The sequence below is a fragment of the Sorghum bicolor genome, chromosome 2, assembly GCF_000003195.3.
Source record: "Sorghum bicolor cultivar BTx623 chromosome 2, Sorghum_bicolor_NCBIv3, whole genome shotgun sequence".
NCBI lineage: Eukaryota > Viridiplantae > Streptophyta > Magnoliopsida > Poales > Poaceae > Sorghum > Sorghum bicolor.
The window spans coordinates 7,135,298-7,151,574 of NC_012871.2; the positions used below are offsets into that span (position 1 = coordinate 7,135,298).

The 16,277-nt window shown below is 45.3% G+C and overlaps 1 protein-coding gene across 1 annotated transcript; it reads left to right on the plus strand.

Annotated features, from left to right (window-relative positions):
- Positions 14,884 to 15,555, plus strand: LOC110432400. Its single transcript, XM_021452734.1, has 2 exons — positions 14,884 to 15,206; positions 15,361 to 15,555. The coding sequence occupies exons 1-2, from the start codon at positions 14,986 to 14,988 to the stop codon at positions 15,488 to 15,490; spliced, it is 351 nt and encodes a 116-aa protein (XP_021308409.1). The 5' UTR covers positions 14,884 to 14,985; the 3' UTR covers positions 15,491 to 15,555.

Consider the following 16,277-nt stretch of genomic DNA (forward strand, 5'->3'; position numbering starts at 1 on the left):
GGGATCATGACAATCATAGTATCATTCCACCCGCTTGGTATAGTAGCACTATTCACCGCCCCCAGCACCTGCACCACCAGATCATCACCCAACATATTCCAGAACCGCTTGTAGAAAATAGCATGAAGACCATCCTGTCCTGGGGCTTTAAGATCCCCAATACTAAATAACGCTTTCTGGACCTCCTCCCTTGAGAATGGAGCATTAAGGAGCGTATTCATTGCTGGAGTAACCCTTCTACTAACGTCACTTAGCACCCCATCATCAATAATTGGACTCTCCGATGTGAATAGGTTTGAGAAATAATCCTTCACCATATGATTCATTATCTCTTGATCTTCATGTCGTATTCCTTGATCATCGACTAACTGAAAGCCCAAGTTTGGTTTTGGTAATTAATGACACCAAGTTGCTAATGCCTTGTGTTTAAGTGACTTGAGTTAGGCATAGAAACACATGTGATGAAGGTGCATGGTGGCATGGAAAGGTGGCCACATGATCACAAAGGGATGAAGCATGAAGTGAAGATCATGGTGATAGACGAGGAGCAAAGCTATCAAGGCAAAGGTATAAACATAGGGTTTTACTTTTACCGGTCTAAGATGAGTAGAGAAGTGATTGACCGGGTTTAGGATAGATAGCCGACTATCAAGAGGGAAAATCACGGTCATCTCTCGAATCAAGTGCTACTAGGTCTACATCTTGAGCATATGCATTAGGATCTAGTAAAGTGCTAACTTAACTCCTTTGGTGAAAATGTTTGTGAAAAGCTAACACACATGCACCTTGGTGGTGGACACTTGTTGGTGTTAGCACATTTACAAAGGAGGTGGAATTCCTAGGGTTGAGAGGGGTGTGGGTTCAAGCTCGGCGGGATTCAGCGCTTTTGAGAAAATTAAGTGTATATTTTCTATTGCGCCAGTGGGAAACTTTGAGAAGTCGCGGGAGCGTTTTCTCTCTGAGAAACACTCACCGGACGCTGAGTGCAGAGGCACCGGATGCAATCTGAGAGCGTCCGGTGGTTAGCGTCTGGTGTGAGGGGTTTTTGCAACCCTCTCTGCGCACGAGTCCGGTGAGCACCGGACCGTCCGGTGAGGTCGCGAGTTTGACAAACTCTCTGCGCATGAGTCCGGTGTGCACCGGACGCGTCCGGTGAGGACTTGCAGAGCGTCTGGTGTGTTGCAAGTAGCCGTTAGAAACTGACATGCGAATTTTAGGACGGACACGTGGCCAACTCCAGTGCACCGGACGCAGGGGGTCGAGCGTCCGGTGCTCACTTAGTAGCGTCCGGTGCCCCTGTTTTCAGCCCAGTGAAAACAGCCAACGGCTAGTTTCTTTGACGGACTTATAAATAGAAGGTGGCCGGCTTTGGGAGACTCACTCTTGCACATTTGATTACTTGAGACATACATTGAGCTAGAGAATACTCCCTCCACTCATCTCCTTACTTGATTGCTAATCTTAGTGAGATTGAGTGAGATTCAAGTGCATTGCTTTGAGAGTTGCATTTAGTGGCACTTGATTCTTGAGTTTGCTGCGGATTTCTTGTTACTCTTGGGTGTTTCCCGATGCCCTAGACGGCTTGGAGCAGCGGTGGTGTTGAGATCGTGATTGGAGATTGTTTCGAGCCTCACCAAGTGATTTGTGAGGGGTTCTTGAGCCTTTCCCGCGGGAGATCGCAATTGGCTACTCTAGTGGATTGCTCGTGGCTTGGAGGATCCCCATCTTGTGAGTGGATGTGCGGCACCCGCTGAGGGTTTGGCTTTGGATTGCCAATTAGCTCGTGATCCATCAAGTGGGTGTATCGCCACAACGAGGAGTAGCTTGCCGGGAAGCAAGTGAACCTCGGTAAAAATCTTGTGTCATCTCTTGCCGAGGTTTCTCTTGTGTTTGTGCACATGATTGATTGGATATATTTCTACTCTACAATGTCGGTATAACAATCACTCCCCTCTCCTTTACCTTTGTGTATACCTTGCTAGTTGTATAGCTTGTTTAGCTTAGCTTTCTTGTTTAGGAGTGTAGCAAGCTTCTAGTTGTGCTTTCTTGTTGTAACTAGTGTTTAACTTTCTTGCTAGACTTGTGTAGGTGGCTTGCATAGCTTAGTTGTGCTAGTGCTAGATTAGCTTCGCCTTTTGTTTTACTAATCAACTTGTCTAGTTGAAGTTTGTAGAATTTTTAAATAGGCTATTCACCCCCCTCTAGCCATTTGGACCTTACACTAACCCCCTGACCAAATTTTTCTTTCTGCGGCTAGAAGCAAAGTGATGGAAAAAAGATGTGTTCCGATCACCATGCTTAAGCCAATTTGCTCTGGCTCTCTGAACCCAAAAAATCTCCTCCTGCTCTAGCAGAAACTCTAGCCAGAGTAGCACTTCTTTTTGTTGTGCAATAGTCTCATCTGTAATTGGTCCTCTTCTCAAATTTTCAAGCTCCTTCTTTAGCCTTTTAATTCGGTGGACTGGTTGCTTGAGAGTCTCCCGGTCCCACTTATGCAGATCATTGTGTACTTGATTTGCCTTCATCATAAAGGTAGGACCTTGATCGTGCGCCCGAGCTCGTGTCCACGCCGCCTGTACCACCTCCTCTACTGTTTCTTCTTTAAGCCACCTTGCCTCGAATCTCCTTGGTCCTCGATTACCTTGTATGTGGTCACGTAAATATTCAGTGTCCACAACGATCGGCCTATGATCAGATTTTAAAGTTTTAGCATTCACCAGCTGAGCATTTGGAAACATAAATCTCCACTGGACATGCGCTACACCTCGGTCCAGACGTTCTCTTATTTTTCCCCTTTGCCATGTGAACATATCTCCAATGTATCCTATATCCACTAGATCACATTCCTCCAAAATATCATGAAAAGCTTGCATTTGTCGTGGTGCTCTCATTCTACCCCCTTCTTTTTCATGATGGAAGAGAATTTCATTGAAGTCCCTTAATACCAACCAAGGGAGAGTTTCTCCATTATGCAGCGACCGCAAAGCATCCCATGTCCTCTCCTTATGATCCCAGCTCGGCTCACCATAAATCCCCGTCAGTCTCCACTCCTCCCCATCTTGGATCACAACATCAATATAATATTGTGAGATCCCCTTGCACTGGATTACCACCTCCTTCCTCCACATTAGCAACAATCCTCCACTACGACCATCACTCTCATGAATTATGTAATGATCGCATCCCAATCGCCGCTTCAATTTTTCTGCCTTTACTTTGCCAAATGTGTTTCAGACAAAAACAACACATCCAGTTTTTCACGCTTCTGGACTTCCAGGAGCGCATGAACTGCCCGGGGGCTTGACAACCCCCGGCAGTTCCACGCCAAGATCCTCATTGTGTCCGGTCACTCTCCTCAAAGGAGAGTGCCGATCTATTTATTATACTGTTCTTACCATCTTCTCCATCCCCGTTTCTCCTTGCCCTCTTTTTCTCCTGTTCCTTCACTGGACTAACCTCTGTATTTAGCGTTGGCGTGTTTTCTAGGAGGTTAACCTGTTGCGCTACTCGACCCCTTCCATCCACCTCAGTAACATCTCTTTTCTTTGCACCCATATCATCTACCTCATCATCTTCCCCAATAGAGGTTTCCATGTCCTCAGCATCATCCATCCACTCATCATGTTCACTAGATCGCCCTCTTCCTCTCCCTCGGCCACGACCTCTTCCTCCTCTAGAATCGTCTCTTCCCGCCATGGACATGAAGGGAACGCGTAACCAGTCACCCCATTCACAATGGATTTGCTATGGACTCCATCACCACACTCTATGACATCGTGCCCCATCATACCACAAAAAGAACAAAATCCTGGCAATTTCTCATACTGCACTAGGTGCATCACCCTCTCCTTGAGCATAATTGGGACTACTCGCACCAGTGGTTTATCAAAATAAAGCCATACCCTAGCTCTGAGATATGATGTAGCATTAATTTTTCCATCATTGATAGCCACTGTGATCAGTTGCCCCACCTTACTTGCAACCTTCTCAGCTAGTTCCTTTTTCTTCATCAACCCTTCAGGAACCCCTTGAATGCGAGTCCAAACTGGAATTCTATCGAGTTTGTATGTATTAACATTGGAGAATCCATCATACTCCTCCATCACTATCGCAGCACCTCTAACAACCATGGTCTGCCATCCATCACTCGCGTCCAATCGCCAAGGCAATTCAGTTGAACCAAAAACAGATTTGGTTCTAGTACTTTAAAGGTGACCTCCTTTGCTGCCGCCCATGCGTTCCTCATCGCACTGAACAAAGCTGCATGGCTGAACGGCTTTGTTGTATGAACCCTAAATAGGGCTAACAAACGAACATCCTTGATCAACTCCTCAAATTCCCCTGAGAAATCTAGATCTTCATCTTCCTCCCCTTGCAATTTCAACCCTCCTAATCTCTCTTCCAGAGTCGGGTCTGAAGCCCCTTCTGTCCCTCCATCCGCCTTCTCCTTACCCTTCAGAGACGCCATTACTTCACAGCAATGCCGCAGGGAGACACCGCTGGTTTCTGGACTAGAATTGCCTTCAATCTTGCCGATCGAAAGAAACTTAGTTGACTCCGTCGGCGGCGCCGTCGGAGGACAGAGAAACCCTAACTTGCGTCAGGGGACTCCAGCTGGAGCTTGTTTCTTGGCCTTTACGCTTTGGCTCGTGCATAAATTATCATACTTAATTTGTATCTAAGTTACCGACATCAGCCATCCTAAAAATAAATAAAAATACAAAAATATGTCTCAAATCTATATATAAATACTAAAATAAGCTGTTAAGAAAAATGATTTGATATCATAAAGTAATGTGATATAGATTCTAAATTACACACTTCTAAAATTATTAAATAAAAAATAAGCATAATTGTATGTTCCACCATGTCGACCACATAAACATTTACACATTAGGATTAGGAAAATTTTTTATTTTAATAGTTTATCAAGTGTGTAAAAATGGTTTACAAAAAGGTGTGTAGAAATGTTCCCTTAACAAACAATGTAGCAAAGACACTCATAATTAACTTTAAGTTATATTATCATAATATGCTCTATGACATATAATAAATTCCATAGGCTGTTGTTCTAAATAGCTATATAAATTTTGTCTAATATATAATGTCTTATCAATGTTGGTAATTTAGTTTGAAGCACTCTAGATTTTATAAAACCATGCTACTGCAAATAAAATTATGTGATAGTGCCACGGTGCAAGGTGAAACCACTATTTATACAATAATAATCGAGAGAGTAACCTAGGACCTACAATATTTTTTCAATAAAATAAAAGATGAGAATTGTGTACAGAATAAGCAATAGAAATTCAACTTAACATGTGGATAAAAAGAAGTGCAATATATAGATAAAAGTTGAATTTAAGGTATAGATTCATCATGGCACAAAAATGTATGGAATAATAGCACATATAACATAATATTAGGTTTGCACCAAAAAGGTATCATGGTACCTTTAAATTCTAAATAGATGTCTCCAATGGAGTCTCCATGTCAATCATTATGAAGCCGACTAGAAAAAAAACATAATGTGTAGAAAATCTCACAAAAATTAGAAGCATCTGGTCTCCAATTGTGTAGACTATAATCAACATCGTAATAATAACCATAGGGTCTTGCTATTTTCTAAATAATTACTGAATGTAAATCAGTGTATGGTAAACCATGAATGTTTATTTAAATTACCACTTATGCTATTAGATACATAATATATGCAACCACTTAAGTTTACATCTGAATTACCACTTTTGACCTTATTAAATCTACACCAAACTTATCAATACGTAGTATTGCAAAATAAATAAATAAATAACCATAAAGTATATTTATGTTTTTACATATCATTTATAATGGCAATAAATTAAATTTTGATTAAAGTCCTTGCACGTCACATACTTGTGCATACGTTTGTTATGTTTTAGCAATCATGTAAAAAGACTTCCTACACTAATGATACTAACAAATTATTTTAAATTATCAATAACCATGACATATAATTTACAAATTATTGCTTACATAATTCATACACTTTAACTAAAACATTTTACATATCTTAATTAATAGTATAATCATCACTACATAAATAACTCTTGGGCAATAAAAATCAAACATCTTGACAAGTTGGGGAGGATTGTAGATCTAATTGTATCTAAAATATAGTTGTGTGATTGTGTTATGTCTTAATAAAAAGTTTTGTTCTAGACATTTAATTCCTTGACTCGTAGAGAGTCTGTTAATTCCATGAAAATCCATTAATTGTTTTCTCTTTCTAAAAACAATGTCACGTCATATCAAAAACACACATTATTTTTTCTAGTTAAACACACATCATTATTGACAGGTCTAACAAGTTTGCTAAGCATCGAACATGGATTTAATTATATTGTATATACTTGAGAGATATGAAATTTTGTATCATTTGAAGTGTACCAATGGTTCAGTAATAAAGTCAAAACTGATGACATTACATATTGAGTTGAAATGAAAGCCAAAATGATATATTTTTGTGAAGTCAATAATAGTTCAACCAGAAGACAATAATGCACATGGAATTATTGAAATGCCTTATACTTTGTGGGATATATGAGACATAAGGTCTTACATATGGAATGGTCTCAACTAAAGAGCTTGCTCAGGGAAATCATCAATAATGATGAAGATGGTTTTCACTATATGGATTTCAATGTATGCCTAATTGTTGTGTGATTGTGTCATGTCTATCTAGATCGCATTATTTGTATTAAGTCAGTCTCAATGAGAAGTTTCATAACGTTGTTTTTAAGACTACCATGTTACATACAATGAAATAAAACACACATTGTTAATAAAAAGTTTTCTTCTAGACATTTAATTCCTTGACTCATAGAGAGTTTGTTAATTCCATGAAAATCCATTAATTTTTCTCTCTTTATATCACACGTCATATCGAAAATGGCTATGTGACAGCTATTAAATACAACTGAAACTAGCTCTCTGACAATGACAAAACATCGAAACGAGGTCACGGGAGTTAACAGTAACACTACACATGGTTAGATCGCATATTCGTGTTGTTTTAGCAGTATTCAAATTCCTGGTTGGATGCGGTATGTACAACTATCCGGGCAGACGTAGGTACCCCATCCTTGAGCCGCGTCACGAACGCATCGACGCCATCCTTGTCCTCCGGGAACGACGCGGACAGAACGGTGGACGGGGCCGTAACCCTGTCGTTCAACAGCAGCAGCAGCAGCAGCTCCAGGTTCACGGCGCGCTCCAGGACGAGCCTCAAGAACCTCGCGTGGTCGGCGGTGGTACCGCGGATCTTGACCGTGTGAAGATGGTGGTGTTCCAAGCTCTGATCCGACGATACGTCCTCCTCCCATTCCAAGCCTTGAGCGCCGGACCCTATGTCGACGTCGTGGCTCACCTGAAATCAGCATGAAATATATATAAGATCGTCACACATAAACAAACTAGCTATATACATGGGCGGATCTATATACACTGTAGTGGGTGTGTCCGCACCTACAAATATATCAAAAAACAGTGATTATAGTTAAATTTTCACCATATTTACACTCACATAGTAAAATCATACGCACCCACAAGGCAAGTGCACCCCATCGTATTTGCTCTAGCTCCGTCACTGGCTATATATATATATATATATATATATATATATATATATATATATATATATATATATATATATATATATATATATATATATATATATATATATATATATATATATATATATATATATGAGCTCGAGAAGAGGTGCAGCTTTTATAAGGAACATTGTCCATGAGATGCCGGCGTTAGGAGATATGTTAATTAATCACATAAAGCTTCTTCAGCTTGCTGAACGCTGCTCGTAGATTTCTCCGGTTCTCCGGTTGCACCCAAATCTTGTCAGCGTTGAAATCCAAGCAGAGGCATTCCACAGGGTTGGCGTTCTCCAGCTGGAGGTCGCTGAGCTTGAAGCTCATCTGGCCTGGCGCCCACCGGTTCGTGAGGGCAACGCACTTGAGCGCCGGCGCCGACGCCGGACCAAACGTGACCGGACAAGCCTGGGCGTGTAAAAAATAATCAGAGGCGGTGAAAGCACCAGGCCCTATCTTGGGTCCTTGATGAATGCGTGTTTCTCAATAGATAGAAAAACCCCATCCGTGGCACCATACATAAATAGACCTCTTGAAGATCATGCAGTATTGTTTACATGGACAATAATCAATGTGCTCCTATTCATACGTGACCACTCCTATTCATGGGTTAACACATGATCGAGTCTAACGCATCTGGTCGTAACACACATGCATACACACGATCTGGTCTATGTTGCCGAATGTTAAGGTTATCCTTTAACACTCCCCCTCAATCACAACTTTACCAGGTTGAGATTGTATTTGAAGTTCTCTAAGAGTCGAACTGACAGTGGCTTTGTAAAGCCATCAGCTACTTGATCACCAGAAGAGATAAATTCAATATCCAACAATTTCCGTGATACTCTTTCTCTGACGAAGTGATAATCAACTTCTATATGTTTAGTTCTGGCATGAAATACTGGATTAGCTGACAAGTACTTCGCTCCAATATTATCACACCATAACTTAGCTGCCCTTGGGCTGTTGATATGCAATTCTTGAAGAAGAGTTTGAATCCACATCACCTCAGCAGTTGCATCAGCTACAGCTTTGTACTCAGACTCAGTGCTGGATCTTGACACGGTGTGTTGTTTGCGAGCACACCAAGATACAAGATTAGAACCTAGAAAAATTGCGAAGCCTCCTGTAGATCTCCTATCATATGTGCTACCTGTCCAGTCTGCATCTGAAAAAGCACTCACCAGTGTAGAAGAAGACTTGTGAATCTTGAGACCCAGCTTGGTGCATTGTTTTAGGTATCTCAAAATTCTTTTCATTGCTGCCCAATGCACAGTAGTTGGAGCATGAAGAAATTGACACACCTTATTTACTGAATAGGCTATGTCAGGTCTAGTGAGTGTTAGATATTGTAATGCCCCAACAATACTTCTATAATGAGTAGCATGATTTGGGCCTAATAAGGATCCTTCATGCAACGATAATTTTTCACTTGTGCTTAGTGGAGCAGTTATAGGTTTGCATCCAGACATGCTTGCTTTCTTAAGAAGATCAGAGGCATACTTATCTTGCATTAGGACAATTCCATCACGTACCTTACACACCTCAATGCCTAAGAAATAGTGAAGCTGTCCAAGATCCTTTAGTGCAAACTCCTTTTGAAGGTCCTGAAGCAGGGCATCAATAGCCTTTCTTGTGGAACTAGCTACTATGATGTCATCAACGTACACAAGAACAAACATGGTTATGTCTCCTTTGTTGTAAAAGAATAGTGAAGTATCTGCTTTTGATGCATGAAAGCCAAGTGAGAGAAGTTTTCTACTTAGCCGAGAGTACCAAGCTCTAGGTGCCTGCTTTAGTCCATATAATGCTTTATCGAGTTTGCAAACATAGCCAAGTTTAGAGGTGTCTTCAAAACCTGGTGGTTGCTGCATGTAAACTTCTTCTTCAAGGTGACCATGGAGAAATGCATTTTGTACATCAAGTTGGCGAAGGCTCCACCCTCGAGAGACAGCGATGGACCGAACAATATGAATAGTAGCAGGTTTAACAACAGGACTAGAAGTGTCTTCATAATCAATTCCATACCTCTGTTTGAACCCTTTCGCCACTAAGCGAGCTTTATATCTATCTAGACTCCCGTCTGCCTTTCGTTTGATTTTGTAGACCCATTTGCACCCTATAACATTCCTTCCTTTTTTTGGTGGAACAAGATGTCAGGTCTTATTATTCATCAAGGCACTATATTCTGTCTCCATTGCGTGCTTCCAATTTATATCGGCTAGTGCATCATTAACACTGCACGGTTCACCAGTCGACGTTAGAAAATTATATTTAACAGTACCATCGGTGTATACCTTTTCTTTTCGGATGCCATTCTGTAGCCGAGTTCTTGGTCGAGCTAGCATTTGGGGTTCTTGACTTGCAGTACCTACTGCAACTTCTGTGACTGGCGGAGATAGTCTAGGAGACACTGGCGGAGGTGTAGAAGGCGGAGGAGACAATTGCGGTTGTTGCTCCCCACCTGTGGACTCGGTCTCTTCCCCTTGGCTCCTACCACACGGAGTGGATACCCTTGCATGCGAGTCATTGCATGGGAGTTGTTGTTGGTCTGCATGAGTTGGGATGTACGGGGCTTCCTGCTGATCTGCATGGGAGTAACCTCCGGTTCCTATTGACCGGAGCATATCTACCTCATGTCCAGCATCGCTGCATGGCTGCATATTTGTTGTATTCCCTGCGTCAATTGTTTCTAAATTTTCTTCAACAATTAAACCATTAGGATTAGTAGGAATATTAGCAAATTGATCAACTATATGTACGCCCCCAGGATTTATCAAAGTTGGATGAAGGAGATTGATTTCAGAACGAAGGCGTGCGTCTGCATTGGAGTGAAGTTCAGAAAAAGGAAAAACTTCTTCATCAAACACAACATCTCGAGATATATAAACACGCCTAGAAGCTATATCAAGACACTTGAATCCCTTATGGAGGTGACTGTATCCTAGGAAAACACAACGTTTGGATCTATATTCAAGTTTGTGAGAATTATATGGGCGCAAATTAGGCCAACAAGCACACCCGAAAACACGAAGTGTGTCGTAATCCGGTTTTTGTTGGAATAAGCGTTCTAGTGGAGTGGAGTTTTGGATAACAGGACTTGGCACACGGTTTATCAAGTAAGAGGCTGTGAGAAATGCTTCGTCCCAAAATTTTAGTGGAACAGAAGCATGAGATAATAAGGACAAGCCAACTTCTACAATGTGGCGATGGTTTCGCTCTGCCGCTCCATTTTGTTGATGTGCATGGGGACATGACACTAGATGGGTGATCCCTATTTTGGCAAAGAAGGAATTGAGTTTTTGATACTCTCCTCCCCAGTCGGTTTGCATTGCTAGAATTTTTCGATCAAAGAGTCTCTCAACAAGAGCCTAAAATTCTTGAAATTTATGGAAAACTTCAGACTTGTACTTTAAAAGATAGATCCAAGTGAATTTACTGTAATCATCAATAAAACTCACATAGTATTTTTTTTCTACCAACTGACTCTGGTGCAGGCCCCCAAACATCAGAGAACACAAGTTCTAAAGGAAAAGTAGACACACTTGAAGATCTCGAATAAGGCAACTGATGACTCTTAGCTTGCTGACATGCATTACAAACCGACTCACTAGATGATTCATCTAGGCAAGACAAATTATTTCTACTAACAACTTGTTTAAGAGTAGTTGAAGATGGATGACCTAAGCGACAATGCCATCGTGACAAGGGAATCTTGGCGGCACCACAAGCTTGTTTTATTGGAAATGAAGGAAGAGGATAAAGCCCGTTGTAACATTTCCCTCTAAGAATTGTATTCTTCGTTGCCTGATCCTTTATCAAAAAGAAGTTTGGATGAAATTCTAAAAATGCAGAATTATCAGAAGCTAATTTATGAACAGAAGCAAGATTCTTTGTTGCTTGGGGAACATAGAGAACATTTTTAAGATGAATATCACGATTAGGGGTACGAACAGTAGTATGACCAATATGACTAATATTCATACCTGCACCACTTGCTGTGTGGATCTGATCTCCTCCATTGTACTTGTTTCTGAAAGACAGCTTCTCCAGCTCACCTGTGATATGATCGGTGGCGCCGGTGTCGGTGTATCAATTGTTGTCAATGGCGTAGAAGTTCATTCCAGTTGCGACTAGCTTCGGATCTGGCACATAGTTCTCATTATACCTGTGCCAGCATCGATCCGTTGTGTGCCCGGACTTGAAGCACACTTGGCATAGAGGGCGTTCATCGCCATCAGATGGCGGTGCACGGTGGTGGTTGTTGTTGTAGCCACCGCGCCCGCCACCCCTTTGCGACGCGTTGTTGACGTTGCCGCGACCACGTGCCGAAGCACTGTCGCGCCCGCGGCCACGCTGATTGTTCTGGCCGCCATGTCCTCCTTGGTTGCGGCCTCCTCTTGCGAAACCACCACGTCCCCGACTGGCGGCGTTCGCGGATCCAGACCCTGGACTATTGCCTCCATAGGTCAGGCCCATACGAGTCTCAAAGTTAAGAAGTTGTGAGTACAACTCCCCAACTGTGATGGGCTCGACCCTAGCAGTTAGGGTTGTGACTAGAGAAGTGTAGTCTTCTCCTAGTCCGGTGAGTATATACTCTATCAGTTCTTCATCATCAAGCCGTCGTCCGGCTGCAGCCATCTCGTCGCCGAGCGCCTTCATCTTCGCGAAGTACTCGGCAGCGGTGGAATTTTCCTTCTTGGTGTTGGCGAGGGCGATGTGAATGTTCACCGTGCGTGCACGCGTTTGAGACGCATACATCTGCTCAATGGCATTCCAGACAGCCACCACAGTCTCACATGTAGAGACTTGGATTTTCACCTCCTTGGTGAGCGACGATAGAAGAAACCGTAGGACCTGTTGGTCCTTGGCTTCCCACTCCTCAAAAGCCGGGTTCGGCCTCTTTTCTACTTTTCCTTCAATGGTGGCGACGAGCTCTTCTTCGGGAGCCTTGGTGTCGCCGGTGATGTGCCCTTGAAGACGAGCGCCACGTATGGCTGAACGAACTTCGGCTTTCCACAGCGTATGATTCACCTTTTCCAATTTTTCTGAGACATCTATGCCAGAGAAAAACTTGGTTGATGAATTTGAGCTAGACATGGCGCTAGATTTGGTGGATTGGATTTTGTGGAGATTAGGCTCTGATACCATGTAAAGAATAATCAGAGGCGCAGATGGTGGAAGCACCAGGCCCTATCTTGGGTCCTTGGTGAATGCGTGTTTCTCAATGGATAGAAAAGCCCCATCCGTGGCACCATACATAAATAGACCTCTTGGAGATCATGCAGTATTGTTTACATGGACAATAATCAATGTGCTCCTATTCATACGTGACCACTCCTATTCATGGGTTAACACATGATCGAGTCTAACGCATCTGGTCGTAACACACATGCATACACACGATCTGGTCTATGTTGCTGAATGTTAAGGTTATCCTTTAACACGGCGGACCACCAGTCGCAGGCGAGGCGACGGAGTTGCGGGAGCCGGACCACGTGGACCCTCTCGACGCCGCACCGGGTGAGCTTGAGGTGCCGGAGCCGAGAACGCGGCGCGTCGATCCTGAGCGCGGGCGGCCAGGCGGCGAAGAACCAGCAGCCGTCGAGGTGCAGCGTCTTCAGCGCCTCGCACGCGTGCAGGACGAACTCCAGGTCGACAGGCGGTGGAAGCACAGGTCCCGCAGCACCAGCGCAGTGAGCGCGGACCCGACCACGGCGCCGCCGGGCACCGCCGCCGCGCGGAACAGGCTCATGAAGCGGCGCGCGTACCGCAGCCCGAACCCGAGCCTGGCCACGTCGTCGTCGTCGTCGTCATGCTGCTGCTGCTGCCGCCGCGGCCGTCGGTGTCGGCGTCGGCGTGGGCGGAGGCGGAGGCGGAAGCGAGGAGAGATGTCCTTGTCCTCCAGGGTGTGGGTGTCGACGATGATCGCCAAAGACTGGACCTCGCCGCGGCCGACGGCGCTGCTGAGCAACCGGCCGATCTCAAGAAACCGGCGGCGGTGCTTCGTTAGGTACAACTGTAGCGTGAGACGACGACGCTTCGTCAGTTCTCCTTGCTGGCCGTGGCCGGCGGCGGTGGGCGTGGTAGGGAAGAACCGCAGCGCGTCGATGAACTTGGACGTGGCCTCATGTAGGCATCGAATCGTGACCGTGCTGGACGTCGGTGGGAGAAAGGATCGGACGGCCAACTTGAGTCTAGATACCATCAGCGGGATGCTCCGCCACCGCTTTGACAGGACGCAAGTGCGCGCCAGCGGCCGCACGTCGTCGTCGTCGCCGCCGTCGCGGAGCCTCTCCAGCAAGAGCACGAGGATGTCATCAGGCAGATCGCTGAGCCTGTCCTCCAGCTCCAGCCGTGCTTGCGGTCCGCCGCCGTAGTTGTTACAATAATCCTCGTCGAGCGCCGCCATCATCTGATCGACTCAGATCCTTGATTTACACCACGAGAGAACAAGAACAATGATATATGGGCACCGCCGCGCCGCATATCTCCTACAACTAAAAAGAACAAAAGTAAGACTACCAAATGGTGTGACATTTTTTTGAGGTCGCCTCTCTGCTCCTCTCATGCGATTGCCCGCCCTGCAGTACGCACGCCGCACGCGGTCTCCCCCTCTTAGCGCCGAGGATCCTGGCGAAAGAAGGAAATCAATCGCCGAATCCTTTCCTTCCCTCGGTGCAGGAATCAGCTATGCCGACGCGCTGCCGCCTCCACGAAGTGCCCTTTCCCCGGTCCCTATTTTTCTCTCTCTCTCTCACGTGCTCGGCCTCAAATCACATCGCCGCCATGGTTTCATCATCCGCGCCTACACCGGCACCTCGCCAAGTCGGACACCGTCGGAGACCCCGACGCGCCACGACTGCCACATCGACATTGTTGCCCTCCCGTCGATGCGCCGCCCCTTCATCTCCCCCAGCTGATCAACGTTTGGGCGGTCGGATCAACACCGTCGCCTGTCAGATTCACCCGCTGTCGCCGCCTTCCCGTCATCTCGCCGCGCTAGATCTCGCAGCATCGCCACTGTCTCTTGTGACGTATCTGCCATCTCGTGGAGCTAGGGTTGGGAGAGGGAGGACAACGTGAAGTCTGGCCACAACGGGCACCCCCCTTCACGGTCGTGGTTGACCAGCCGCCACCCTCGCACCAGCCACCACCGCCTACAGAGAAGAGATCTCCAACTGCCCACCATCATCGCTAATGCCAGCGACCCCGCAGCCCGCATGAGGTAGGGTGGCGATACCCCGCCGCGCAAGGCAGCGAGAGGCGCGCGCGAATGGGAGTCTGAGATGCGTGCTTTTGTGCCTTGGCGGCTTGGCATTTAGGGTAATTAATAGAGATGGAGCAGAGGTACTGGGCACAAGCGTTGCTCTATCGCTCTCACCTCTTATCAATCCAAGACGGGGAGACGCCCTGGAGGTGCAGCCGTGCGGGTCCGGCGGCTCGCCTCCCGCGCTCTCCTAGCGGCCATGGGGCTGGTGGTGAGTGCTACCATGGGAAGCGGCTGAAGTTGCTGGACAACGGGACCAGGGATGGATGTCCCCCCGACGGCAAGCAAAGGTAGATCATTTGGTTAATTTTAGTTTCAGGGCTCCCAATTTCGTTGTTGTTGAATGATTTTATTCCTTCTCTGAATTCTTATTTCATTGTCTATGTTCTGTCAGTGTGGAAATGAGCAGTGGCGTTCTGATTTTGATATAAGTGTTTTGTGCAGGTTCTCCTCTTCTTTGTCTCATGCACAACATTTGGAATTAGGTGATCAGCAATCACGGAGATCTCTGCTGTGGCTAATGAAGAAAAATTCAGGTTTTCAGTTGAGGAACAGTGGAGGACTGACAAACTAGATTTACAATTTCAGGAAAATAGGTGCTCAAACATGACGCATCTGTACTTTTGTATATCCCATGCTAATCGCTACTATTGGTCTTTTAGCCAAATGTCACTGCTATTTGTTTAGTGCGATCTGTTCCACATGTGGTCTGTAGAGGTTGAGTTGGGCTGCTCAGTCACCGATGACGCCCATACAGAGGTTTCAACCAGCCTCCAACATGAGTGTCAATAGCCGCTGATGGGTGAAGTCACGCCACAACCATGAGTTCCTTATCAACATTTCTGTGCCTTGCCACCAGCAGCGACAAGATCCAGATTGGATTCGACGTCCTGGGGCCGCCGCGCCAACATCACCCCCGGATCTACTCTGATGGGTTTGCCAGTCATGTTCGGAAGCATCAAGGGCCGAGCAGCAAAGGATGGCTGAGCGGCTGGAGGCTCAAGAGCGCCAGCGAGAGGCCGACCAGCTTGCCCATCAGCAACAGATGGCAGATATGATAGCGTTCCTACAGTCGGTTGGGGCCCAAACGGGTGTAGCCCTGCCAGCTACGCTACTGGCTCCACGGCAACCCTCTCATGTATTTACTACTCCTATTAATACTCCTGTGAGGAAACTCAATGACACAAGTAAGTCCTAAACTAGTGTATATATAAACCCAGCGACTGGGAGCCAGGAGGGAACTTCTTGAGTTCGATTGCCTGTCTGCCGCACGCGGGACTCCAACCCGACTACAGCTCCGACTCCGAGCAAACATCTGTTTAGTTCCTTAAAAAACACAGTATATCATCAAATATTTGAAC